The 27,985-nt window shown below is 48.3% G+C and overlaps 1 protein-coding gene and 1 pseudogene across 3 annotated transcripts; one reads left to right on the top strand and one right to left on the bottom strand.

Annotated features, from left to right (window-relative positions):
- The first annotated feature begins 937 nt into the window (after positions 1-937).
- On the top strand, positions 938-3,939 carry LOC136525666 (BTB/POZ and MATH domain-containing protein 2-like; annotated as a pseudogene).
- Positions 3,940-9,620: 5,681 nt separating this feature from the next.
- On the bottom strand, positions 9,621-27,834 carry LOC136526929 (protein-tyrosine sulfotransferase-like). Of its 3 annotated transcripts, none has more exons than XM_066519498.1 (12): positions 27,730-27,834; positions 25,251-25,425; positions 25,102-25,173; positions 24,180-24,468; positions 23,430-23,576; positions 12,432-12,536; positions 11,999-12,146; positions 11,342-11,394; positions 11,175-11,243; positions 10,933-11,049; positions 10,210-10,377; positions 9,621-9,921 (listed from the first exon to the last, which is right to left on the bottom strand). In XM_066519498.1, exons 1-12 carry the CDS (start codon positions 27,815-27,817, stop codon positions 9,733-9,735), a joined length of 1,620 nt encoding a protein of 539 aa, XP_066375595.1. In that variant the 5' UTR covers positions 27,818-27,834; the 3' UTR covers positions 9,621-9,732. The 3 variants fall into 3 exon arrangements, with proteins under 3 accessions (XP_066375595.1, XP_066375593.1, XP_066375594.1); XM_066519496.1 differs by lacking the exon at positions 27,730-27,834 and adding an exon at positions 25,617-26,281; XM_066519497.1 differs by lacking the exons at positions 11,175-11,243; positions 27,730-27,834 and adding an exon at positions 25,617-26,282.
- Between the last annotated feature and the right edge of the window lie 151 nt (positions 27,835-27,985).

Below are 27,985 nucleotides of genomic sequence, written 5' to 3'. Positions count from 1 at the left end.
AGACCACCCCCCCCCCCCCCCCCCCCCCCCCCCGCGCCTGCACAGTAGATTTTGTTTAATACCTATATAAATATTTGAATTTACATCATAAAAAATATCAATTTTCACCCATTTTTATTTAAATATTATGATTTTGGTTATAAATAGTGTAAAAATATTTAAAAAGTTGTTAAACATATAATTATGTATATTTTATCACACTAAAAATATGATTTGTTTGGTCCCCTTAATCAAAATTGCTGGTTCTGCCACTGGTCACTGCCGCCAGGAGGCTGCTGCCGCTGGCCTGGACGCACACAGAAGGTGGCAAAACCGTGAGGAAACCATAGAAGATATTCGGAGGGAAAGGCCGGGAAACCGGGAGCAAAACATGCATTAATAAATTAAATAATTACAATGGACTTATATTTTCATGCTTGAGGCTAAAAAAAAAGAAAGTCTAGAAGTGAAATAGTCTGTCTATTTGCTTCAGCTTAACCTTTTGAATTGAACTAAAATTGATGCATGCAACCCAATAATAATGATGCGTGCTAGCCCGGATGGTACGAATTTCACCAGCCAAATAAAACCATGTAATTCCGAGCTCTCGTGTGGCCTTTTTGTCGCTCTACTAGGAATTGTACAAAAAAAAAAAAACACGTACGACTTGGACGGAGGTAGATCGGACCCGGTCCTTAGTTGGAACAATTCCGTTTCGGACGTGTCCCGTCCTCTGGCCCCGTTCACAAAACCTCTCTCTCTCTCTCTCTCTCTCTCTCTCTCTCTCTCTTCATACCGCTGCCGATACGACACCAACTTTCCGTTTCTCCGGCCCTTTTCTAGACGTCGCCCAAATTCTTGGCCTTCGTACCGATATGATTGCGCGCACGTACATCGTCCTGATATCCGCCACCGCTCTGATCAAGCTCCTTGCGTAAACGGCAAATTAGACGCGACCATGGCAGCAACATCCCAACAATGGTCACATCAGACGTGGACGTCGTCGACGTGCACTCCAGAGACGGCGCGGTGCACGCACGTGCTCCGGATCGTCGGCTACAGCCTGCACAAGGGCCTCGGCGTGGACCGCTCCACCACCTTCCCCGTCGGCGGCTACCACTGGAGCATCCACTACTACCCCGACGGGATCAGCTCGCCGCTCGCGCCTCCCGGCCGCCTCGTGCTCTTCCTGCAGCTCGTGAGCAAGAAAGCCGAGGTGAGGGCGCGCTTCACGTTCCGGCTGGTCGACCAGGCCACAGGGAAGTCCACGCTTTTCCACAGGCCATGGGCAACGCCGATTGCGTCGTTCAGGACCATGACCATGATGCGCCGTGAAAGATCAGAGGACGCCTGGGGCGTCTCCTGCGTGAAGAAGAAGAGCGAGCTCGAGGCGTACCTGCGAGACGACTGCCTGGTAATCGAGTGCGATGTGACTGTGATAAAAGAGCCGCGGGTGAACGTGACGGTGCGCGTGCCGCCCTCGGACCTCTCGGGCAACCTCGCGAAATTGCTCGAGGGGAAGAAGGGAGTGGACGTGACCTTCAGGGTTGGGGACGAGCTCTTCCCGGCGCACAAGATCGTGCTTGCCATGAGGTCGCCGGTGTTCGACGCGGAGTTAGTTCTACGGGCCAATGCGGGAGGACGACGACGACACAGCAAGCCAATGTAGCATAGCTATCGAGGACATGCAGCCTGCTGTTTTCAGGGCGCTGCTTCACTTCATATACACGGACTCGATGCCGTCCATGGAAGGGTTCGACGCTGGCGACCGCAAGGAGATGGTTAAACACCTACTTGTGGCTGCGGATAGGTACGCCGTGGAACGGTTGAAGCTGATGTGCGAAGGCATTCTGTGCAAGAGCCTTGACGCCAAGGATGCGGAGACCACGCTGGCTCTGGCTGACACCAATCACTGCCACGGCCTCAGGAAGGCTTGTGTCGCGTTTCTCGCCTTGTCCAACAAAGTGGGTAGCGCTGTGGCGAGCCAGGAAGTGTATATGCAACTCAACAACAATGACAGACCACGCCCTGCTACGTTCTTATCATGTTCAAGAACATGCGTAAGTGGATGTGTAGCCGTCCCACGAGATAATCTTGTCGACTGTCGTCGTTGTCGTTGTAAACACAGTGCTTTTTAATAAATTAGCAATTATTCACTATTTAGATTAGCTGCCGTCCCACGACATAATCGTTGTAAACACAGTGCTTTTTAATAAATTAGCAATTATTCACTATTTAGATTAGCATATAATAATGTTTTTCTTAAATTATTACCACGCCGCCATATTTTTAGTACTCCGTCCGTTCAAAATGATAACTTTTTCTGTAGCAAAAGTTGTATTGCTGGGAAAGGCAAAATGGCTTACAATTTGGAACAGAGAAAATAATATTTTGTTTATGCTAATACCGGGCCACGGACGTCCACCCCCTTCCAGGCGCTGTCTTCATAGGCCTGCACAGCGAACAGCCCAACAGGCATGCTCTTCCTCATGGCACTCGCATCTGGCTATCGAGGCATCATCACGCATTCGCCACCGCACCGCCCCCTTCCCGGCCCCACCGCGTGCCCGTCCACCGTGCACGCAACGCCCTTCCCCCTGCCGCGCTGCACCCCATCGCTAACCGCGCGCTGTGCTACCAACCCCGCCCCTATCCACCAGCGCGTCCCCGTCCACCTTGCCCGTCGCGGCCTTGGCAGGCACCACGCCACCACCACCCTAGCACCACCAGGAGGAGGTCACCATCGGTCAGGACTTCATCTCCCGCGACAGGAAGGGGAGGCCTGCGCACGCTGGGCTGTTTGTTCTCGACGTTCCCTCTGGACCTGAGGTTGCTGGTTATTGCAAACCCCCACCAGGTAGGTCATGGCTGCTGGCGACGCCATGTTTGAAATGTTTCAGGCGTTTCCAACTTATGTTTCAAGTGTTTCATCTGAATATTGCCAAAGTTGATCTGAGATGTTACATATGTTGGAATGGCAATATACGCATGTTGCAAGCGTATGTTTTAATTATTTCAGACGTTTATTTCAAATGTTTCATCTGGATGTTTCAAAAGTTGATCTGGTGTTGCAATGGCTATACACGCATGTTTCAAGTATTTTATATATTTTCAGATGTATGCTGCAAATGTTTCATCTAGATATTTCAAAAGTAGATCTTGTGTTGCAGGTCGTTGTCAATCTACTGCTGTTGGTGTGTTGCCGTAGTTCACATGCCGGCTCCTGAGGCTTGCAGACGCCTCCACAACACGCATCCACAAGAGGGGCAGGTGGGCGCGGGTCGCGGTTCCACCGCGCGGACGTTGGATGGGCGCGGTTCTGTCGTGCGGGGCGTGGGATGGGCGTGGGCCGCGGTTCTAGATGCTGGCGCTGGTTGGGAACGAGACGGAGCGCATGGGATGCGATGTGGGCAGGGGGCGTGGGAGCAGCGTGTGAACGTGGGCTTGGGGCCGGACGTCTGGGCGCTAGCCTTACGGTTTTGTTTACGATTTTGTTGCTATACCAGATGTCATATGGATGCCGTCGTCGAGGAGCATCCATTACAGGGCTGTCATATGAGCCCCACCTTTCAGAGTGAATCCATCGTTTAATACTTTACAATTTATCTATGCTTGTGAACCCACTATCAACACGGCATATCAAATTGTCTGGCACGGGATGTATTCAACGTACAGATTATCTGCTTAGGAATTTCGAACCAGCCCCCGCCGCCCAACCCTAGAGCCGCTGGCCCCACCCCTGTCGACGCCAGTGGTGCCAGCGCCCGCACCCCACTCGGCCACTCCCCCTCCTCTTCCCATGCTGCATCCCCTCCTCTCCTCGGCCCCGCGCGGGAGCGCGCTCGGAGGAGCGCGCGGTATGGCTGTGGCCGCCGCCCGCAGCAGCATCCTCCACCAGCGAGGCTCCTCTTTTGCCAGGGGCTGGTGCCACCGCTGCAGCCTCCCTGTAGCCACACATGAGGGCAGGATCTAGCGTGCCATGGCCGCCTGCCCCTCCTCACCCTCGCGTGGGTGCCGGCGGTGGGGAGCACACGAAACAGCCATCGCCGCCGGCCATGTCGTCCCCTAGGCATGTTTCCACTGCTCCCACCCCTCCCCCACCTCGCGCTGATGCCGGAGAAAGGCAGCTCCGCCGCACGGTCTTCACAGCCGCTACTGTAAAGACCCGAGTTCATTACAATATAGGCTCTTATTTTTTACTATCAGTGAAGCGCCCTATCGAATTCCTATGGAGATCCCTAGTGCCTTGAGTGGGATCAACGACCTTGGATCCATTGAGTCAACCCCGCAAGCATCCCCAGATAGACATGGTCAGACTAACAACGGAAGCAATGAAGAACCCTTACTTGGATTAGTAATCATCCTATTGGCATCATCAACACTAACTCAACCTCAGAGAGTACTCTAGAACATGATATCTTGGTCTCCAATACCAAGCCACTCAATCACATAGTCAATTCAGCAAAGGCAGAGAACCACCGGAGACTCTGTCGGATCCACCGGACTATCCGGGTTATCACAGAACAGCAAGGATAAGTGGGAATGAGCTGTTTTCCACTTGTGAAGCTTGGACCCACAAGTCAGCACGAAATTGGACATTCATCAGCTGAAGCCATACCCCTTCACCCACTCATTCATTTGCAACTCCCCCCCTCTCTCTCTATAACTCAAGAACAAGGAAGAAACCCTAGAACTAGAGAGAGAAAGGAGTGGAGAGTGGATTGGAGAAGGAAAGGAAGAAGAGGAAGGGAAGCACCAACAACGCCTCATGGACACCATCAACATCTTCAACCTCATTCATGGTGAGCTCAAGAAGAGTAGCTCTTACTTCTTGGATTTTTCTCCAAAGGCCTAATTTGTGGTTTTTGGTGAAAGCTTGAAGATTTCTTGCTGGTGGTGGTTCCATCGTATGTAGGAGTAAGTTCAAGAAACCTTCATCTAGCTCCTATGGATCACCTTTTGATTCATCCTTTTGGAATGTTGCAAGAGGAAGCTCATAAGAAGCCAATCTCTCTTTGGATGTGAAAGTAAGAATGGAAAGCAGTTAGATCTTCAAGTTTTTGGCTACGAAAGCTCTCAAATCTCAGAGCTAAGGATTTCATCTCAATCTCATGATTTATCTCTATTTTCTCATGTTTTTGGTTAAATCACAAAACCATAGTTGCATTTAGTAAACCTAGCTCAAAACCTAGCTATCTTGAGCCTAGTGAGCCACCTAAATTGTCCTAGGAATGTCTTGCAGATGCATGGATCATAGCACAACACATCTAGGATTGAAACCCAAGATCACCCATGAAAGACTATGAACATAGGTTCTGTCGACCGTGTGGTGGAGAGTCCGTTAGAATCGATGGAGGGTCCGCTAATCCTAGGGAGTTACCCAACAGAGCCTTATCCTCTATCGATATGAGTCAGCGAAGAGTCCACGGTATCACGCAGAGCATTCGCCAATTTATAAAGTCGGTAGCCTGAGTACATGAGAACACCTAGTTTCCAGCGGAGAGTCCGTGACCTCTCACGGAGGGTTCGCTGAATTATAAAACCAGTCAACCAGAAACCCGAGACCTCCCAGTCTTCACTGGAGCGTCCGACACATGGCTCGGACTGTTCGATGGAGGATGCAAACCCAGAAATGCCTAAGTCCTAAACCACTGGAATGTTCTTTGGAACGCCCGCCAGGTAACGGAGCGTCCGTCACCTTCAGTGGAGAGTCTATCAACCCCAACTGAGTCAAACCAGAACTAAGTAACCTTGAAGCCCAACCCGACGGAGAATCCGCCATAGATAGCAGAGGGTCCGCTAGTTAATAGAAGGTGTGAGATTGTTTAGGAAGCTTACCCAAGTGGTCAACAATACTAGATCGAACCTAGATATAAATAGTGCAATAGTAGAGTCCTGTTGACATCTCTTCCCAAGTTCCGAACCAAGTCTCAATCTCTATCTCTATGTCTCTATCAATTATGTCCAATCTTGATCCCTGTTTCTTTCAAGAACTCGCTTAGTGTGAGGATGTGTATAAGTCATCATCGACAACTTCGGATTCGTTTGTACATCATAACCAGGCAGGCACCCCACTATTATAAGACCTATTTTGGATACTTACTTGTTTCATTGTGAATATGCATTTCATGCTAGAAGAGTTAATAAACTAAATAATATTGCTTCATTAATTTAGAACTGCTCAGTAATTAATTAGAGCCTCTCATCTAACGAATTGGGATGGGAACGTTTAATTGCTTAGTTCCGGTAGAAGTTGAGTTTGAGAAGTGAACTCACTCTCACGCGTGTAGGATGCTACATCGGGTCTAATTAATTACTAAAACTTGAAGAGGGTTACAACTTATCTACTTCCCTAATCATGACTGAGGACCAACCCCAATTTGAAATTTGAACTTGATGATCAATTTGGTAATTCTTGCTCATGCGAGGGGTAGGTCACTGTGAGTGTGGATCTCAAGTGACGTAGCTCGTGGAGCAATTAAGGACCATGCATTGGGATATGTGAGTCCGAGTAACCATCCATACAGAACACATGTCGCATATGGGGGCGACAAGCCGAGTAAATAATTGCGACCGGTCTATCCGTGAAGCTGGAAAGAAGGTGGCGCCGATTAGATGGTGGTGGCATTAATCAGGAACCAGTTGAACCTTTCGTCGGACATTTTGGCCGGGTTTGGGAAAGGTTGGAGACGTGAGGCAGCCCTTACCCTCGCACACGGGTATGGTGGTTAGTACCGTTCTTCCGTGTGGATATAGTTGTACACCTCTGCAAAGTTATTTGAAAGCCTGAAGTCCCTCAGAACGAAATATTATCGGTTGTTCTTACTTTCTATACCCATGGTAGAGCTAACGATAAATGGAAATCATGACATGGATTAATGTGTTGATCATTTTCATATGTATTATCTACTACTACTTGTAATCATGTTAGAATTAGATTAATAGTGAATCATGAGCATGTCATCTTAATAAACGCCATAGCTTTTCTGCAAATGTACAAATGCCTGATAATATCCTTGCATCCACAAAATATCTATATATTGGGATTAAGTCCCACGAGTACGCAATGTACTCACGGTGCTGTCGTTAAGTTGTTTTGCAGGTAATCTCAATTAGTTTGTCCTGAGCCGAGGCTCACTCCACCGATGACTAGTAGACCTTGGAATGGGCGTTTCCAAGATGAGCTGCATGTTAACTCCGATAAGATTTTGAATGAATTTTGAGGAGTTGAAATGTAGAGGGAGAATTATATAATTTTGTATATTAATGCTTTGTTATTTTTTATACATGAACAAACTCAATGGTTTACTTTAAGAAAATTAAGTCCTATGGTGCAAGGTTGCGTGTTATATGTTGGTTTTCCATTTGGGGTGTTTTGTGTCACTGACCGTTACAAAGATAATGAAGAGGAGATGCAGATGGCATTCTCCTAGGGCCTCATGTCAGTCGAGAACAACTCAGGTCGGTCAAGAGGATGACACCTGTGTTGGTCTAGAGGGCGCGGGAACAATCCCCCGACAGCCGCCACCCCCCGAGCACAGCCCGACCGGGTAGATCTGTGGCCGCGGTGATGGTAGGCCCATGGTGCGACCGCCGTAGCCGCCGCCCACGAGGGAGGGGGCTGGATCCTGTGCGGGCGGATGCGCCGCCGCCAGCATTGGGGACTCGACCTCATCTCCATCCGTGATGGCGAACACGCTGCCGACAGCTGTAGATGTCCTCGTCCACCCACCTGCTCCCAACTCGTTAGCCTCGCCGAATGAGAAGACAACCTCTGGATCTAGTGCGGGCGGACCACACGCGGGCAGATCCACGGCAACAACAACTAGTACTAGCTCTTCCTCCCTCTCACTGGCCACAGCACCATTCTACTTAGGCTACTCCTTGGGTGGGCGCACGAAGCGTCGTTGGTGGGCGGACGACGATAGCGGCCACCCCACAACACTTAGATGTCGTTCGTTGCCCGGCGAAATCGGTACCTGCGTCCCTGCCACGTGCCCAGACTTGTTCAGTCGTGGTTTTGGACCATGGAGGAGCAGACACTGGGCGGCAGGGACATGGGCGGAGGCGGAGGAAGTTGGTGTGCGGCTTGCCTGCTTGGGCAGTGGAAGGCCACGTCCCTGCCCGCCAATGCCTTGGCCACCGCGGACGGGTCTCCGCCCCATCGCTGATGGATGGCTAGGGATCCATCCTAGGTATGAGACGCAACCCGTGGCCGCCTTGGTTGAGCATCGCCGAAAATAGCTCTCACAAACCTGGATGATCCTCGCAGAGCATCACGTCAGATGTTTCAACTGTCTCTCCTACTCGCACCGAGTAGAGACTTGCTAGTTGCCACGGTGTTGCCTGCGATGTCACGGCTTTCGCCACCACATCAAGGATTGCAAGCCGCCCAGGTCCCTTGCGGTGACAACGGCAAAGGGAGGCGACCTTCCATGGCACTCTTCTTGTGGCGACTGCCCATCGGACTCCTAGCACGCGCCCACAGTGGTCCACCGAGCTTGGAGAGGGCCGTGTAGGGTATAGCGGGGGGGGGGGGGGGCGCCGGCGGAATCCAATGACAACGCTGGTGGTGCCGGAGCAAACCGGCGAGGGACATCAACATGGGCGCGCCCACTGACAATGCCGCTACCTATGCTGCTGCACACTGCTTCCCCGATCCACTGGTGTGGGAGCTGTGCGCAAGCGCGGGGCCTCCCGCGTGGGTCGAGCCAATGCTGGAGGAGCTCGTTGCCTCGCTCGTCGTGAGCCGACCAGCAGGAGCACCATCGCTTGCTCCAATGGCCGCCTCTCAGGATGTGGAACCATCGCTGGTGGACGCCCCTTTTTCGGCGAAGGCTGCCAAGCGAACGGCGGACTCGCCTCCGTTGTCGCTTGTGCTAGAGCAGCCACAAGTCACGCCGCCACAAGGGACAGCCTGTGGATGCCGAGGGGCACTCTAGCGCCATCCCCCCAGGAGCGGATGCAGCCACCCCTCCCTGGCCCTTGAGCCCGGCACTAGTCAAGGCAACTACCTCGAGAGACGTGACAATGGTGGCTGAGACGGACACCGTCAACTGCACTCCTTCACCTCAGACGACCTTAGCCAACAGGCGCCTCAAGCGCTTCACCGAGCGAATCACAAAGCCAAGGCAGCCACCACTTCTGGAGCTGCCCGGAGTTGAGACGGCCCTCGGCGGACATGCAGCACCCTCGCTCCCTAAGCGAAGCAGGCGGATAGTGGTGCAGAGCATAGCTCATATCTCGAAAGCCAAGCAAGATGAGTACCTTGTCATGAAGCGCCTGGGACTTTCCAGTGGGAGGCCATCTCCGCCAAGTCGGCCCTTGGTGTATGAAGAACTATTCAATGGGGACCTGCTCATATGCAGGCGTTGTGTGAGTTGTTCCCACTGGATGGCGACGTACACGCGCAAGCAGCGCCACCGCTCGGTAGCCCGGGCGTAAGCCTCCTTGCCAGTGCCGTAAACTTAGGTTGATCATTGTCTAATGTAATAGCCTAGCTTACGGTATACTAGAGAGGGTCTGAACTTTCATGTAAATCTTTATTGACTCCCTAGGGTGCCGCTAAGACGTGTTGTATCGAACTTTTCCTCTATCCTAATATAAAGACGCGTAAATCTTTTGTGTGATCAAGAGAAAATGGTCTGGCACCAGTACGACCGCACTGAGTATACACGATGATTCTGTGGACGCTATCACCTCTGCCCCAAAGAATGCTAAGGGTAATGTCTGGGGGCATCATCAGATTGTACATCAAAATCTAGAGACTGCCTCATGAATTCTGGTTAAAGCAAGTTTAGACGTTCTTTTTCTCATCATTACAGCTAATGTGACCAAAACTATGATTGTGGTGATCCCTAGACCAAGGAAGACCACCATCCAAGGAAGACCACCATCCGGAGAGCAAATCCCGTCGCTCCAGATTATGCTGACCCAGCCCTCCTGAAAGATATAAGGCAAAGCACATGAGGATTGCTAATAGCAGAAGTACAATTCTTCATTTCACAGTTCCACCGCATACGAGAATGGTTCATCTTATATCCTATCGTGTTTTTCCTCCCTGGAATGTGCGCATGCATCAAATACTAGAATATGCAATGTTAATGTTATGTAAAAAAATAGGAAAACTAACATCACTGAAGTTCTGAATTCTTGCAGGAAAACCTTGTCAAACTAACATGAACCGCATAACAAAGTACTGGAGTAGTTCTCTTTTGAGTTTGAGCAAACCTTTTGTTCTCCCAACTGTCTGTGCTGCCCCACCATGGATTGCTGAGCTTTTAACATCAGAAGATGTTCCTGGGTAAAAATTTTCTTAGCATGATCATAAAGTTCCATGTCAAGGCTGTTCAATGAGATAATTTGTTTCAAAATTGCCTCAGGTACCAGCTTCCGTGCCTGCAAACAGAACTTCCTATGTCATTGCTGAAACATTCTAATAAGAAAGCACTCATATTTTTTGATCAAAATATGAAAGCACTCATATATAATAAAAGCTAGAAACAAGTAGAAATTTCCAACTATTATTTGACTGTTGCATTATGACAAAAAGCACCTCAACGATTGTGAAGTTTTGAGCACATCAGCCTTAGCATTTGTATCTCTATTTTTTTTAATTGGACTCAGTGTGTGCTTGCTATTTATAGAGAGGAAGAAATCAGGTATCCACATAAGCTAGAAACTCAAGCAGAAACTTCCAATTATCTTTGGTGTTTTGTGTTATGATGACAAAAAGATAAGCACAAGAATGATTGTGAAGTTTTGGGCACATTAGCCTTAGCATTTGTATCCCTATTTCCTTTTTCTTAGCCTCATTTTGTGCTCGATATTTACAGAGACAAAGGAATCAGGTATCCACATATGGTGCAAATTTTTATAATCGTAAAATAGAAAATGAATCAAGAGCAATCTTCAATGTGCATAAACTTCATTGCCCTTTAATTTGGTCGTTACCTCTTTTGGAAACCTTGCTTCCACTTTCTTTAGTGATATTTTACGACGGCTAGATTCAACCTTCCGCAGTTCAGCAATGCAAGTTTCATAAGCTTCCATCAGTTTACCAATAGTCATCTGGCATCAGGAATAAATTAACATTGTGATCACAGGATAATAACAGGAAACTCTACACAAGGTTCGCAAAAAAAAAGGAATGAAAACTCTACACAAATAATTGAGCCCTTCAAGTAGTGTATTACATTTCCTTTTCCATGTTCGTCGCTGGTAGAGTTCAGGGCTTCATTATTTTGCCAACCATGTGCGTTATTCTATCACGAGAACATAAATATGAGATGGAGTGTACAGATTCCACCATCTAATCCGCAAAACTAAACAGCTCAATTAAAAGGTTTAACCACCCTCATACCAGATGTTCATTTGTTTCTTCATCCTCGTGCTCCACCATGGATGGGTGTGAGTCTGTGAACAGTAGAGATTAGGTCCTCATTTATCATCTTTGTGTTGTCAAAACTGTATCAAAAGAATATGGGGAACCATACACCAAGAATGAACATAATATTTCTTTGTGTAATAATTTCTTCAAGTCACTTTTTTTCCATACACCGAGAACCTAATGTTAAGTTATTTCTTCAAGTCACCTTTTTCATATATACTTGCCCTAATGATTTTAGTGTGCAGCAAATCATGAACAAAACCATAGGTTGCTACTTGAACTGCTACACCAGGCACGATAAGAGTGCTGCTTATGCATTTAGTGGTTGGTGAGCAGCTTCGTTCCACTAGTTTGAACTTTGCTGAATGTTATGCCGGTTCAAACTCACATTCATTTTGATCAGGGATGCACATAACATGCCTCTGTATTGATGTATGAATCTATACTTGGGTTTCAACAACTGAAGCGATGCATTGCTAATTTGTTAGCGAATTTATCATCAAAACCTAGCAGTACTATCTTTCAGTTTCAATAAAAGATAAAGTTGAGCTGTTGCCCATTGGTTTATAAAATAATGGTGCTACTGAAGACACAATTATAAGTTAGGGCCACCAGATTGCAGTGTAATACCAGTCTCACTGGGCAGATCTTCCTTGAGATCTAAATTCAATGTCCCAGATTGTGAAAACACCTGTGCTCCTACCATATGAGCAAACAAACTCGCTGATTCTTCATGAACCTCCGTAAGTCCTACATATAGCATCTGGTCCAGCCTATTCTGTAATAAAAAAAAATGATGACATTACTTTTGGGAGGGAAGTATATAAAAGATTCCAGACCCTTTGTATAGTGAATGAATATATTTGCTTTAGTGAATGTTATTGTCATAATGCATTACCTATGCTATTAAGTTCCTTCTGCATGACAGTATAGTCAACACAGTGGTGTTTTACTGTTTTCGCATGCTGGAGGATATATAATTAATAAATAATGTATCATATGCTTTGGCCATTTGGATGCGCACCAAAAACAGTCTTTCACGGCATTCATCTTTGATATATACCTTAGCAACTTCAAGCACAATACGACCAAGATCTGGATGCTTTCTGACACAATGTCGAACATCGTGTGCTCCATCAAAGTATGAATTGTTCGATAACCCAGTAATCTGCCAAGGTAACATGAGTACACATAAACAAATTAGAAAACCATATCGCTAAAGCTGGCTGGGAAATCATCAGCATGCAGATGTTTACTACGTACAGTTCTGCTTGTGCAAAAAGATATAAGTATATAACAGTACTAGAAGTATTCCCCGCGCGTTGCTGCGGGAACTACTAGTTGAGATTGAAATATTAAACTATTCATACAATTTTTATGAAGGGGTTAACTATTATATAGTGAATAGCGTGGCAATGCTGATGTGGACAGCTAAATGTATGTTAGTGGATGATGTGTCTCGCTGACGTGAATATCATAATTGTTCGTGCTAGTGAACTTTAATTGCAAGTAATAGTGGACTACTGAGGTGGACATCTTGCATGTCCAGATAACATTCTAGTGGGTTTAGTTGCAAGTGATAGTGGACTGCTGAGATGGACATCTTGCATGTCACGATAACTATTAGACATGTATAGTCCTGTATACATTGTATTTGGACATGTACTCCAAGCTCCATTGGGCTATATATATATATATATATATATATATATATATATATATATATATATATATATATATATATATATATATATATATATATATATATATATATATATATGAAAGGTCACCGCCTAAAAGAGTGTGTGGTGTTTCCCTATCTCTCTACATGGTATCAGCCAATTATATCCTAATCTTCTGCCGCCTCCCTTCCCTTTCCCGATCCGCCCCCTCCCTTCTCCTTCCCAACCGCGACTCTCGCGCTCGGTCGCGCAGCACGCACGCGAGACGTCCTCGTGCCCATCCAACCTCCCCGATGGCTTCCTCCCTTCCCGGCGATGGTTACTGATCCATCCCTCAGCACCAGCACCATCCCAGCCTCCACCAACGGAACCATCCCGGCCACCGGCAACGGCACCATAGGTGCCCACGGCACCGGTCTTGCCGCACCCCCGCCGCCGATCGTGGCTCATCCCTACGCCACGGTCTCCGTCAAATCCCACGTCCTCTTCATGTTGGAGCTGAACTCCAACTACTCGAAGTGGGCGTTCTTCTTCAAGTCGTGCGGCAAATTCGGGCTTCGCTCGCACATCGACGGCTCCGCTCTTCCTCAGCCCGATGACCCCCAGTGGGACGCTGCGGAGTGCTGCGTTCGCGGCTGGATCCTCGGCTCCGTCGATGACTCCATCCTCGATCTCGCCATGGACGAGCCTAACCCGACCGACCGCGACCTCTGAGTGGCCATCGAGGGGATCTTCCACGACAACAAGGAGCCACGCGCCATCTTCCTCAACGAGTTCCACTCCATGGTGCAGGGCGACTCCACCATCTCAGCATACTGCCAGCGCCTGAAGACCAAGGCCGCTGCCCTCCGCGACGTCGGCCATCCCGTGCAGGACTCTGAAAGCCCTAGTTTGATTTTGGTGAATTGATGAAACCCTAAATGCTAACCTAGTTTATCAAAGTGATCATGAGATAGGTAGCACTATTCTAAGTGTGGAGCAAATGGTGAAGATCATGATGATGGTGTGACCATGGTGATGATCAAGTGCTTGGATTTGAAAAAGAAGAAAGAAAAAACAAAAAACTCAAGGCAAAGGTAAAACTTGATAGGAGCTTTTTGGTTTGGTGATCAAGACACTTAGCGAGTGTGATCACATTTAGAATTGATAGACGTACTATTAAGAGGGGTGAAACTCGTATCAAAATGCAGTTATTAAAGTGCCACTAGATGCTTTAAATCATTGCATATGCATTTAGATTCTAGTGAGTGCTAACACCCTTGAAAATGTTTGTGAAAATATGCTAACACACGTACACAAAGTGATACACTTGGTGGTTGGCACATTTGAGAAATGGTGGAGAAGTTGGTGAAGTGAAGGATATGATTGTCACTGTGAAACAGTGACAGGACGCAGGTCACGAAGTGGCCAGACGTTCAGGCGGGTGAGTCCGGTCCCTGCTGACGTACGCTGATGCAACGAAGAGGAGCTGACCAGAGAGGACCGGACGCTGAGTGCGTCAGGTCACGTTGCACCGGACGCGTCAGGTCACGGTTTTGCCTCTCTGTAACCTCTCTGGAGTCGACCTGACACTACACAGTGGCGGTGAGCTGCGCGTCCGGTCGCAGGGTGAAGGCTTGGGAGCGCGCGTGGGCTGAAGTGAGCACCGGCGCGTCCGGTCTTGGATTATGGCGTGTCCGGTTGTTCTTTAAGACGCGCGAGAAAGCGAGTTGACCGTTGAAATCGTACGTGCGAGGTTGAACGCATGGGACACGTGAACGGCGATCAGTGACCGGACGCTGGGGCTGGTGCGTCCGGTCGCCCCGAGTTGGGCTGCAGTGAGAGCCTAACAGCTCTATTTCGAGGGGGCCACTATTTAAGCCCCATGGCCGGCTCAAACTCACTCTTTTGGCCATTTACATTGATATAGCAACCTTGTGAGCTTAGCTAAAGCCCTACCACTCATCACCATCATTGATTCATCATCTTTGTGAGATTGAAAGTGAATCCAAGTGCATTGCTTGAGTGATTGCATCTAGAGTCACTTGATGTTCGTGTTTCGCTGCAGGTTTCGCTTGTTACTCTTGGTGGTTGCCGCCACCTAGCCGGCTTGGTGCAGTGAGGATCGTCGAGCGGAGGAATGTGGTTGTGTCCGGCTCCGATCGTGGTGATTATAAGGGGTTCTCGACATTTTCCCGACGGAGAGCCAAAAGGTACTTTAGTGGATTGCTTGTGGCTTGTGTGATCCTCGTCTTGTGTTGGTTGTGCGGCACCCTATAGAGGGTTTGGTGTGTGATGTCAATTAGCGCGTGAACCTCCAAGTGAGTGTATCGCCACAAAGAGCACTAGCTTGCCGGCAAGCAAGTGAACCTCGGTAAAAAATCTTATGTCATCTTGTCCGAGGATTTCTTGGTATTCATTGTGATTGATTGGCTTCATCATTGTGATGGGCTCAATTCCTCTACACGGCGGTATAATAATCACATCCCCTGCCTTGCATTTACATTTCTAGTGTTGCTTCACTCTTTAGTGTAATTAGTTTCGAGAGCAAGCTTGTGTCCGGTCTAGTGGTTAGTGTGGCTCTTTAGTTAGTCTTTGAGAGCACACTAACTTAGTGTAGTGACATAGCCATTGTGTGCTTAGAGATCATAGACACTAGAATTGTGGTAGGTGGCTTGCTTTTATTAGGCTAGCGCAACACTCGCTTCGCCGTTTAATTGTCTAACATATTTACTAAGTGTTGTAGTAGAATTTTTTTTAAAAGGCTATTCAACCCCCTCTAGCCATTAGGACCTTTCAAGTGATATCAGAGTCGTGGTCACCGTGATTTGAGGCTTAACAACCTTCAGTGTTAAAATGGCTCAAATCAACAACACCAAGAAGCCACCCCAATTTGATGGCACAAATTATTCATATTGGAAGTCAAAGATGACCACTCATATCAAGTCAATCAATAGAGGAGTGTGGAAAGTGGTGGAGACCAAAATTGAAATAGCCGATCCGGAGAATCCCACCGCGACTGAAGAAGTGCTTCTTCAAAACAATGACATTGCTCTTAGTGTTATTCATGATGCTATTGATAAGAGAACATTTGAGCAAATCAAGAATATTGAGATGGCTCATGAAGCTTGAAAAAAGTTAAAAGAATCATTTGAGGGCACCAAAGCAATAAAAAGTGTAAATGCATACATTCTCAAGGAAAAATTTGCTAGCTTCAAGATGAAGGAAGATGAGAGTGTGTCGGACATGTTTTATCGGATGAAAGTGCTTGTCAATGATCTCAAAACACTTGGTGAGAAGGTGGAGGACAAGAATTTCTCCCATAAGTTCTTGAGATACTTACCCGCAAGATTTGGCATGTTGGTCACCTTATTCGTGAGGACCGGTTTGGACACAGTGACACCAAACCAAATCTTGGGAGATATCATGAACGATGATGCTTATAGAAATGATGATGAGAAGGAAGAAAAGAACAATGAGAAGAAGGATGAGAAGAAGAGTGTGGCATTCAAGGCCGGTTCATCATCCAAGGGCAAGGCCAAGCAAGATACATCAAAGTAAAGATGATGGTTCATGTGATGATGATGATGAGAAAATCCCCTTTGTCAAGAGATTTGATAAGTTCATAGTGAATAAGGGCTACCGTGCTAGAAAGAGGAAGTCTTCATCCAAGAACAAGGAAGAATTAAGAAGGTACTTCAAGTGTGGAAGCAAGGATCATCTTGTTCCTCAATGCCCATATAATAGCGACAATGATGATGATGACAAGAAGGACAAGAAGGAAAAGAAAGAGAAGAAGGACAAGATGACCATAAAGAAGAAGAAGAAAGGTGGTTCATATGTGGTCACTTGAGATAGTGATGTCTCCTCAAATGATGATGATAGTGATGATGACAAGACCACCAAGAAGAAGACTCTTATAAGCATTGGTATAAATGAGAAGTCTTCCCTCTTTGACACTCCATCATGCTTCATGGCTAAGGCCACTAAGGTACAAACTTGTGATGATGAATGTGATGAGGAACAAGATAACGAAAATGAAAATAAAAATGATAGTGATGATGATGAACCTACTAAAGATGAACTACTTGACATGTTAGATGATGCTAAGGAATATTTTGACATTAAGAGAAGGGAATGCAAAAGCTTATGTAAGGAACTAAAAGCCCTTAAACAAGTCTTTGATGAGCTCAATGCATCTCATGAGAGGCTAGAGGAAGCCCATGAGAAACTTGGCAAGGCTCACAAGAAGCTTGAAAAAGCTCATTCCTCTCTACTTGACGAGCAAAATGAGAAGAAACATATTGTAACATGTGACAAAGGCTTAACTTGTGATATAATTGATGAATCATTCTACAAGACCGAGGCTTTCTTGGTATTGATTGTGATTGATTGGCTTCATCATTATGATTGACTCAATTCCTCTACACGACGGTATACTCATCACATCCCCTGCCTTGCATTTATATTTCTAGTGTTGCTTCGCTCTTTAGTGTAATTAGTTTTGAGAGCAAGCTTGTGTCGGGTCTAGTGGTTAGTGTAGCTCTTTAGTTAGTCTTTGAGAGCACACTAACTTAGTGTACTGACATAACCATAGTGTGCTTAGAGATCATAGACACCAGAATTGTGGTAGGTGGCTTGCTTTTATTAGGCTAGCACAACACTCGCTTCGTCGTTTAACTGTCTAACATATTTGCTAAGTGTTGTAGAAATTTTTTAATAGGCTATTCACCCCCCCTCTAGCCATTAGGACTTTTCAGACTCGCAGCTCGTCCTCAACCTTCGCTTCTCTAACACCACCGACGACATCGCCAATTCCGCTTTACTTCCCACGTTCGCCAGAGCCCATGACATGTTGGCTCTCAAGGAGCTCCGCTTGGCCAACGATAAAAACACCATCGTCAACACCGCCTCCTCGCTACGGCCGGCTTGGGCTACACCAACCCGGGCGGGTGCCGCTCCATCACCACCGTGGCTACCCCCGGCGGCTCCATGAACACCAACAACGGCGGCAACAAGGGCAGCGGTGGCGGCAAAGGCAAGGGCAAGGGAAAGCGGGCTGGCAGCCGCGCGGTGGCGCTGCAGGTGCCCCCAGCAGGCCGGTCAGTACCAGCCCATGGGTCCCTAGTTCTACTACAACCCGTGGGCACCCCAAGGCCCACCCCCGGCTCAGCAGGGACCCGGCATCTGGCGTCCTCGGCCACTACACCACAACACCGCATCACCGTCAGACATCTGACACTAAAAATTATATTTATCGATGGATGATCAGTCGCTAAAGATAACTCAAAGACCATCTATCGCTAATTCCATATTTACCAATTCATGATCTGTTGCTTGTCAGTCGCTAAAGGCACTTATGTTGTCATACGGTCCGTCGTTAAAAACTAGTCCCACCTATGCCCGGCTCGGACGTGAATTTTAGCCAGGCCCATGAGTATGGAGGAGAACCCTAGACCGTGTTTTGTACCCTAAATCCCGCTCTCTTCTCCCTCCCGATTCTCTCCCCAAACAATCGCCACTCAATCCTAGCTCCAGCCCTGCGCGACCCACCTCGCCTCGATCGCGACTTCGCGAGTCGCCGAGTCGGAGGAGTTGCCCCGTCGCAGGCGCTGGTTTCCCACGACCCTGCCTCTGTCGCCTAGACCCACCAGCCTCCGACCTCTCGCCTGGCTGCCTTCGCCCTTCGGTAGTTCGGCGCGGCGGCACCTCCCCGAGCCGGTGAGCCGAGCGAGGACCCCAACTCCTCGACGGGCAGCGACCACAGCCAGAGCTAGGGACGGCCTGGCCCTCCTCTCACCGAGCGTGCCACAGTGCACAGCGCTCGGCTAGTAGCCGCCCCAGCCGCCCGGCTCCGCCCCTGCTGCCTGCAGCTGCCTGCAGCCAACAAATCTGCCACTTGCGACCTCCCTGCCTACCCCTTGTGGCTTCTGCAGTTCTGCCTGCTGGGCACCAATGCCAAGAAGTGCAGTTGCGTTGAGCCCACCGTGAACGAGGAAGTGTTCCCTAAACGCCAATAGCAGCTATGGCACCGCTCTGTTCCGACTGTTCTTCCATGACTGCTGGATCTATGTAAGTAAACATTGCTAATGCAAGATGGACATATATTACTTGCTTGCTATAAGTATTCAGGGCAACATTTGACCTATCGGTAAAAGTACTGTCTGTCGCTAAAGGTTTTTAGCAACAGCACTTACATCGTCTGGACAAGTCTGTCGCTATAACTTTTTAGCGACAGATCATCTATCGTTGTATCCACTTTTAGAGTTAGATCGTCCATCGTCAATCTTGGTGTTGTGGTGTAGCCGACACGCCACCTCAGGCTCACATGGCCTTCTCACCCGTACAGCCTCCCACGACCTTCGCGCTGCTCCAGGTCTCCCAGCCGACTCCTATGGGGAACCAGGCTGGTCTCGTCGCCGCGCTCAACCAGCTCAACCTCCAAGATCAGAATCCCTAGGTGTTGGACTCTGGTGCTTCTTCCCACATGAACTCTCGGATGGTATACTCATTTCCCACCATCCTTCCTCTCACTCCTTCATTACCGTTGGCAATGGTCAAAATCTTCCTATTTCATGTCGCGGAGAGTCTATCCTTCAAACCCCCGTATCAAATTTCCCTCTTAATAATGTTCTAGTTGTTCCATCTCTAGTGCACAACCTGCTTTCAGTTCATCAGTTCACCAAGGACAACAACTGTTCTATCGAATTTGACGCTATTGGTTTTTTTTGTCAAGGATATCCCGACCCGGCGCGTGATGTTTTGCTGCAATAGTGCTGGCGACCTTTACACCATCCCCGCTGCACCTTCCGCTCCGCATGCCAGCCTTGCCATCTCCACCAACCTTTGGCATCACCATCTTGGTCATCCCAGCTCCGCCACTATTGACATTCTTCGCCATAATGAGTCCAACAGTTGTAATAAAGTAGAGCATCATCTATGTCATTCGTGTCAGCTTGGCAAACATGTGCGGCTGCCGTTTTCAAACTCTAGTTCATTTAGCTCTATGCCTTTTGAACTTGTTCATTGTGATGTGTGGACATCCCATGTTGCTAGTACTCAGGTTATCAATATTACCTCGTTTTGCTCGATGATTTTACCCATTTTTGTTGAACTTTTCCCCTCGTTCGCAAATCTGAGGTTGCAGCCCACATCACCAATATTTGCAACTATGTCTCCACATAGTTCAGCCTCGCTATCAAATCCATCCAGGCCGATAACCAGCACACATCACCAAATTTTGCAACTATGTCTCCACACAGTTCAGCCTCACTATCAAATCCATCTAGGCCGATAACGGCACCGAGTTCGTAAACAATACCCTCTAGACTTTATTTGCCTCCCATGGTATTCATTTACACCTCTCGTGTCCATATACTTCTCCACAAAATGGCAAGGCCGAACGCATTCTTCGCACACTAAACAATAGCAGCCGCACTGTGCTCATTCATGCGCACATGCCAGCACCTTACTAGGCTGAGGCGCTCGCCATAGCGACGTACCTGCTAATAAGGCGCCCGTGCTCTGCCGTTCGCAATGCCATCCCATATGCTCTACTATACAACAAGACACCCGATTACTCCCATCTTCGTGTTTTTGGGTGTCTCTGTTACCCCAACTTCACCGCCACAGCTCGCCACAAGCTTGCCCCTCGTTCGACAGCTTGTGTCTTTCTTGGCTATCCGTCCTCGCACAAGGGGTACCGCTATCTCAATCTGTCGACCCGGCGCATCATCATCTTGCACCGCGTTGTATTTGACGAGAGCGACCTGGATTTCTTGCTTGCAGGTACTGTGCCGACGCGCCTCCCTGCGGCCACTCCGTCGCACGCCGACATTGAGCGACCGCGACCTACTCAGGCGGTCCTGGAGGAGTTGCCGGACAACCCCACTATTCTTCTCTGCGGGCCTATGGTGGCTGCCGCCCCTGCTCCAACGGCACGGGACATCCACTTGACGTACAATCGGCGTCCCTGGGCCTCTGCGACGGCACCAGCGGTCGAGCAGCCCGCACCACCACCAGCGGCCGACTAGCCTGCACCACCCCGCCCGAGAAGCCTGCTCCGGCGCCGGTCGTGCCGGCCCCTGCACCAGCACATGCGCCGCCGGCCTCCCGGATGGTTACCCGGTCACAGACCAACACTCTTCGTCCAGTACAGCGCTACGGCTTCTCCGCCACTCACTCCGTCATCTCGCTAGTATCGGCGAATTACCGAAGTGCCTTGGCCGACCCTCAATGAAGGGTTGGCTGACGAGTACAAGGCGCTCGTTGATAACGGGACATGGCGCCTCGTTCCTCGTCCTCCTGGCGCCAACGTTGTGATGGGCAAGTGGATTTTAAACATAAATTCCACTCGGACGGTTCCCAAGCCCGCCACAAGGCGCATTGGGTGGTTCGCGGATTTTCTCAGCGCCACGGCATCGATTATGACGAGACGTTCAGCCCCGTCGTCAAGCCTGCCATGATACGCGTTGTCCTCAGCATTGCCGTTTCGCGATCCTGGCCGGTCCACCAGCTTGACGTGAAGAATGCCTATCTTCACGGTCATCTGGCGGAGACCGTGTACTACCAGCAGCCTCCAGACTTCGTCGACCCTGCTCGTCCTGACGATGTTTGTCCTAGTACCAGCGTTTCGCGCCTATCTCTGGCTGCTCGGCTTCGTCGCGTCCGCCTTCGACACGTCCCTCTTTGTGCACAAAGAGGGGGACACTGCCACCTACCTGCTCCTGTACTTCAACGATATCATCCTTATGGCATCCTCGGGCGACCTCCTGCAGCGCATCATGGCGCGTCTTCACTCCGAGTTCGCCATGACGGACCTCGGCGACCTGCACACCTCCTCGGCATCTCCGTCACGCGCTCGCCAGAGGGTCTGTTCCTCTCCCAGCGCTAGTACGCTATGGATCTTCTACAGTGGGCGGGCATGACCGAGTGTCACCCTACCGCCAAACCGGTTGGCGCTCGTGCCAAGCTCTCAGCCACCGACGGAGCTCCAGCCGCTGATTCTTCCCAATACCAGAGTCTTGCCGGCGCCCTACAGTACCTGACTCTCATCCGTCCTGAGCTCGCCTACGCGGTCCAGCAACTGTGCCTCTTCAGCCACGATCCCTGCGAGCCTCATTTCGCGTTGATCAAGCGCATCCTGCGCTACGTGAAGGGCACTTTGTCCACCGGTCTCCACCTCAGCTCCGGGTCGATCAACTCCCTCACCGCGTACTCCGACAAGGACTGGGCGGGCTGTCCAGACTCCAGGCGCTCTACGTCCGGCTACTGCGTCTTCCTCGGCGACAAACTGGTCTCTTGGTCCTCCAAGCGCCAAACGACAGTGTCTCGTTCCAGCGCTGAGGCTGAGTACCTCACGGTTGCTCATGTTGTGGCCGAGTGCTGTTGGCTTCGTCAACTACTCCAGGAGCTCCACGCACCCATTGCTTCTGCGACCGTCGTCTACTGTGACAATGTTAGCGCCGTCTATATGACCGCTAATCTTGTCCACCATCGTCGCACGAAGTACATCAAGATCGACATTCATTTTGTCCGCGACTTGCCTTGGGACAGGTTCGGGTGCTCCATGTCCCTTCGACTCATCAGTTCACGAACATCATGACCAAAGGCTTACCTTGTTCACTGACCTTAGGTCCAGTCTTTGTGTCCGAGATCCTCCCGCTGCGACTGCGGGTGGGTATTAGACATGTATAGTCCTGTATACATTGTATCTAGATATGTTGTACTCCAAGCCCCATTGGGCTATATATATGAAAGGTCAAACCCCCCCCCCCCTAAGAGGGTGTGTGGTGTTTCCCTATCTCTCTACAATAACATTCTAGTGGGGTTTAATACATGTGTTATATAACTCTAAACTTATATTTTTCTATTGTTTATATTGCATATTCTTCTATTCAATAGATGTGTAGTCATAAATCATACTAATATTTGTTTAGACTAAATTTTTTTTTAGAAAAAAACATACTTCATGTGCTAATCTCTAAATAAATTTCGGCGAAATTTCGGCCGAATTTCACGAAATTCGGTAATTTCGGTGGTGGCCGAAATTTTTGTGATACCAAAATTAAAAACCCCAGGAATGATCACATATTTCATGAAAAAATAGTAGCAAAATATGTACTTCATTATAGATCTAAAATGTAGATGATCTCCAGAAAATAATCAAAATATGGAAAATTGACAAAGTGGACGGAAATCACAAGTCAATACTACAGCAAATGTTATTGCATAATTTGTTACAATGGAAAATATCAATGTTGAGGGAGGCCAGAGAAAATGGATGGAGGACAGTTTACAGTTCCCAATACACAGTTAGAACAGAGAGAGTAAACAAATAAAACCATACAGGATAGTACAACAGAAGTTGATATATATACAAAACTGACACGTCACCATACCTGAAAGGTAGCACCATTATGAATGATTTCATGGGCAACTGGATCATTGATGTACTGATGTAACGGCATAACCATATCCTCCACATCATATGCATATGCCTTGACCTTCTTACTACTATGAACTTGGTCAATCCCCCTGGCATATCTCTGGACAGTTACAGTATAGTCATTGAAGGAATACTCTAATACAGGCAATGGAAGAATCATAGTTGTGATCTATAAGTTCATTAGTTCCAAGATAATTTGGAATCTATGCTCCTGGTTGTTCAAATTAAATATGCCAAGAAAAATTATGGAAGTGTAACTGCTATTGAAGCTCAAGGGGTCACACTTGGAACCCTCCTCTGACGGAACTAGGATGTTGAATCACTGTCCTGTAACACCTAAAAAGTAAATGGATGGTAGGGAAACTGTAATATACAGAGCTCTCTACCAATTTAAGGAAAATACACAGTGGATCAACTGATTTATATCTATTACAATTGGTGTTTGGTTTGGTTAGTACCAGATACAGATATCTATCAAAGATCCAATTAAATGTTGAATATAAAGCACGAGGTCCCAAAATATAAGGTACATGTTTTAGAAAATAAAGTATCTTGACAGCATTTTGTCAAAACTGTTGCATTTGAACAGCTGCAATTTGAGCCCACAAGCATATCCACCATATGTTACTGAGTACTTTCAGCCACTATAATTCTATAAAGTACAAATCTAAACCAAAGGTTGAACTGAAGTGGATAGGCATACCCTGGCAAACAGATCTTCCCTCATCCATGGAACCAAGTACTTCCAAGGCCAGATGTCCAAAGTACTGACAGCACGAGACTTTCTTAACACACGGGTAGTCATTAACTTTGCAGAAGTTAAGTTTGGGTGCACAAGGAATCTAGCTGCAACTTCCACTGAGAACTCATATGTGCTAAATACACGATCAACTGGGTTCCTTAGTATTGTTACAACAGAAGTTCTCTCCCTTGGCAGCTTGGAAGTTAAGCTATAGTCATCATGACTAACAACCAGCTTGCAATCAGGATGGCTGATAAGAATACCAAAATGTCATTAGTTGTAAGCAAATTATCATAAGAAAAGATCTTGGAACTGAACTCATGGGACAAACACTGACAGTTGCTTCATAAGGAACAACAATTAAAAAAGGTGCTCCTTCACTACCTACATATTTGTTGGCATGATCCATAGACAGGTCACGACATACAGTTAACAATTTGAAGATGTAATTGCTATGCATATACTAGGATGCAGTAATTAGCATACTGGGAGACCATCCATGTTAACAACTTTCACATTCCTGGTCAGGTAAGCACTAAGAACATTATTTCACTAGACAGAAATGTAGTAAACCATAGATTACATTTAAATTCTTTGGTTCGTGATCTAAATTTGTAAAATAGAAGATAATTTTCCTAGAGTGAGTATTTTCAAAGAAATATTTTCATAAAGTCCACAAAATTAATTAATTAAAACAGCAGGGCAGATGGCACACAGAATTTGAAGGAAACACTCATTTTTTAACTAATTCAGACAGTTCACCAGAACAGTGCTATGATTCAGAACTGAGATGAGGTGCTCATGAAACAGATATCGTTTGTCGAATTTTGCCCAATCGACATGATGATGCAGTTGAATAAAGTAGAGAGCTAACTTTCCTCACCTTGGGTCGAACCGTAGCTTGTCGTAAGATCGCGGGCATTCCTGCGCATTTGTATACAGCTTTTTGAGGAAGCTGCAAGGCATGAAACATCAGCGGGATACACCTTAGATTACTGTGAACCAAACTGATGTCCAGTCCAGCGAATGTACCAGTGAAAGTAGGTGCGGCCTCCAGTCCTAGGAATGTGGAGGAAGAAGAGCAAATCCTTGAGGCTCAGTTTGTCCCCGTCCTTCTCGCGCCCAGTGGAGGAATCCGCCCAGCCCCTGACGATACCCTCACAGTGTTTGTACCCATCGTCGGAACTGACAAGCGGAAGCAGAGCCACTGCATCACCCGAACGAACGAGCGTTCAATTAGTCCACACACAATGCAAAAAATCCGAGGCAAGAATGTTTCCCAGCTCAACGAGCGCGCCGCACCGAAACAGTCCCAGCGAATGAATCGCTCGATCAACACGGCGGCAGCTAGCAACCGCAAAGCAGAATTCAGACGTGCCGAGAGGGAGGCGGGCGCACCTGACACGAGGACGAGGAGCGCGAGCGCGCGGGCGCGGGCGCCCAATCGGAGCGCCGCCCGCGCCATCGATTCGGCCAGGGGCCCGGGCCGAGGCCGAGGCGGGCATAAATAGTGGGGGGTTGCCGGGTTGGCACTTGGCAGTGGCAGCACCAGCAGCGGTGGCGGCCTGGTGGGAAAGCGCGGCGGAAAGGCCAGTTTTCCTCGCCGTGCCGCGCCGTGGGATGGGTTTTGGTCTGTTTCGCGCTGCTGGCCTCGGCCCTCGGCCAGCGGTGGATCTTGCCGTGCCGGCGGATTTTCCATTGTTCTCTACGCCTATGTTTGTTTGAAGTCGAGTTAAGCGACGAGGGATGCTAGTTTCATTCTGGTTTGCATTTGGTTGAACGGATAGAATATCTGTTTGGTTAAGGTGATTAATAAGTCAAATAGATGTATGGAGTTTTCAAAAACGTCTTCTGTAGTTACACATATCTTCCTTCCCTTTTCTCCTCGAGTTCTCGTCTACGCCGACCGGCCGTGTGCTCTAGCGCCACCGGCCTTCTCGAGCCGCTCGCCAGAGAGCTAACCAACACGCGCCTCTCCATGGCTAGACTAGGCTTCTCACCGAAGCATTGGCCCGTTCGCACCCTCCACGCCTAAATCGTGCAGCTCCGAGCTCTGGCACCACCCCCGCCCCGGATCCAACGCCTCAAACCTTCCTGCGCGCACCCTACCTTTTATCTCGTGGTTCAATCTTGATACGGTCGGCATTGCCCGAAGCCCATCGGCGCCTGAAGCTATGCCTCCTGAGGCGCATGGTTGCGCTACCCAAAGCTACTACGGCTGATTTGTCGTAAGAAAAAAACATATTTCCATAACTAAAAAAATAAAGCTAATTCTGGCTTATAAGCTCAGAAGAACAGAGCCGAAAGTCGCTTCCCTGTGCCAAAAGCTCCTCCCGTGGCGATGTTACTGTGATCAAAGAACCACTTGTGAATGTGATGGTGCACGTGCCGCCCTCGGAGTCCTCGGACTCGGACCTCTCGGGCAACCTCGCGAAACTGCTCGAAGGGAAGAAAGGAGCGGACGTGACCTTCAGGGTTGGAGACGAGCTCTTCCCGGCGCACAAGATCATGCTCGCGATGAGGTCGCCGGTATTTGACGCCCAGTTCTACAGGCCAATGCGGGAGGAGGAGGACGCAGCAAAGCAAGCCAAAGCCAATGCGTCGTAGGTGTTGAGGACGTGCAGCCTGCTGTTTTCAGGGCGCTGCTTCACTTCATATACACGGACTCGATGCCGTCCATGGAAGGGTTCCACGCTGAAGACAGCAAGGAGATGGTCAGACACCTACTTGTGGCTGCGATAGGTACGCTGTGGAACGACTGAAGCTGATGTGCGAAGGCATTAATTTTCTGCAGGAGCCTGGAGGCTAAGGCCGGGTTCGCTTGTCTCGTAAGCCATATTATTTCAACAAATAAATAGTATTTTTTCTTACATTAAATTAGTGAAAAGTACTTTTAGTCATGGTCGGTAGAGGGCCTAAGTACGTGGATACCACGCTAGCTCTGTCGGACACGCATCACTGCCACAGCCTCAGGAAGGCTTGTGTCGCGTTTCTCGCCTCGTGCAACAAAGTGGGTAGTGCTGTGGCGAGCCAGGAAGTGAATCTGCAACTCAACGACATGACAGACCACGCCCTACGTTTTTATCAGGTACTATGTTGAAGAACAATAGAACATGCGTAAGTGGATGTGAAGCGGTCTCACGAGATAATCTTGTCGACTGTCGTCCTTTCCTCCGGTTTGAAGAACATCGTTGTAAGCAATTGTTCACTATTGAGATTAGCATACTAATGTTTTTCTTAAATTATTACCACATTGCCCACATTTATAATAATACTCTCTCCGTTCCAAATGATAAATCGGTTTAAGCTTTTCTAGGCGCATAACTTTGCTACATTTGTAATAACATTTCATCAATTCCAAATGATAAGTCAGTTTAAGCTTTTCTACGCACATAACTTTGATATGTACCTAGACATACTAGCAAAAGCTATGTTTCTAAAACCAAAATTAAAATAACTTATAATTTGGAATGTATGGAGTAGTATTTTGTTTACCATTTAGTTACTATACCAGATGTTTTTCTAGTCACCAGTCTGCTCCACTGGCTGCCCTCCCTCCTCGCCGGCCTTCTCCTCGTGCCTCTCTTCGGTCTTTGCATGTATGCTCGCCGCGGCTTCACCAGTCTCTAGCATGATAGCATCCCGACAACCGCCCGTGGGCCGTGGGCCGTTACGTGGGACCAGAGGCCCAGGGATGGCGCGGGTGACGCCCGTCGCCAGTGAGCACCCATTACAGGACTGTCACATGTAATGAACCCCACAATTCA

The sequence above is a fragment of the Miscanthus floridulus genome, chromosome 19 (assembly GCF_019320115.1).
Source record: "Miscanthus floridulus cultivar M001 chromosome 19, ASM1932011v1, whole genome shotgun sequence".
In the NCBI taxonomy this organism is placed as follows: Eukaryota; Viridiplantae; Streptophyta; class Magnoliopsida; order Poales; family Poaceae; genus Miscanthus; species Miscanthus floridulus.
Note: the sequence above shows the minus strand (reverse complement) of the source record. Positions and strands in the feature narration are given on the sequence as shown.

Coding starts and splice junctions, on each gene's coding strand:
- LOC136526929 (XM_066519496.1), bottom strand. CDS start 25,917: ATGGAAAATCCGCCGGCACGGCAAGATCCACCGCTGGCCGAGGGCCGA. Junction 25,426..25,616: donor GCTCCTCGTCCTCGTGTCAG/GTGCGCCCGCCT, acceptor CGGGTGATGCAG/TGGCTCTGCTTCCGCTTGTC. Junction 11,050..11,174: donor ACGAACATGGAAAAGGAAAT/GTAATACACTAC, acceptor TCCTGATGCCAG/ATGACTATTGGTAAACTGAT.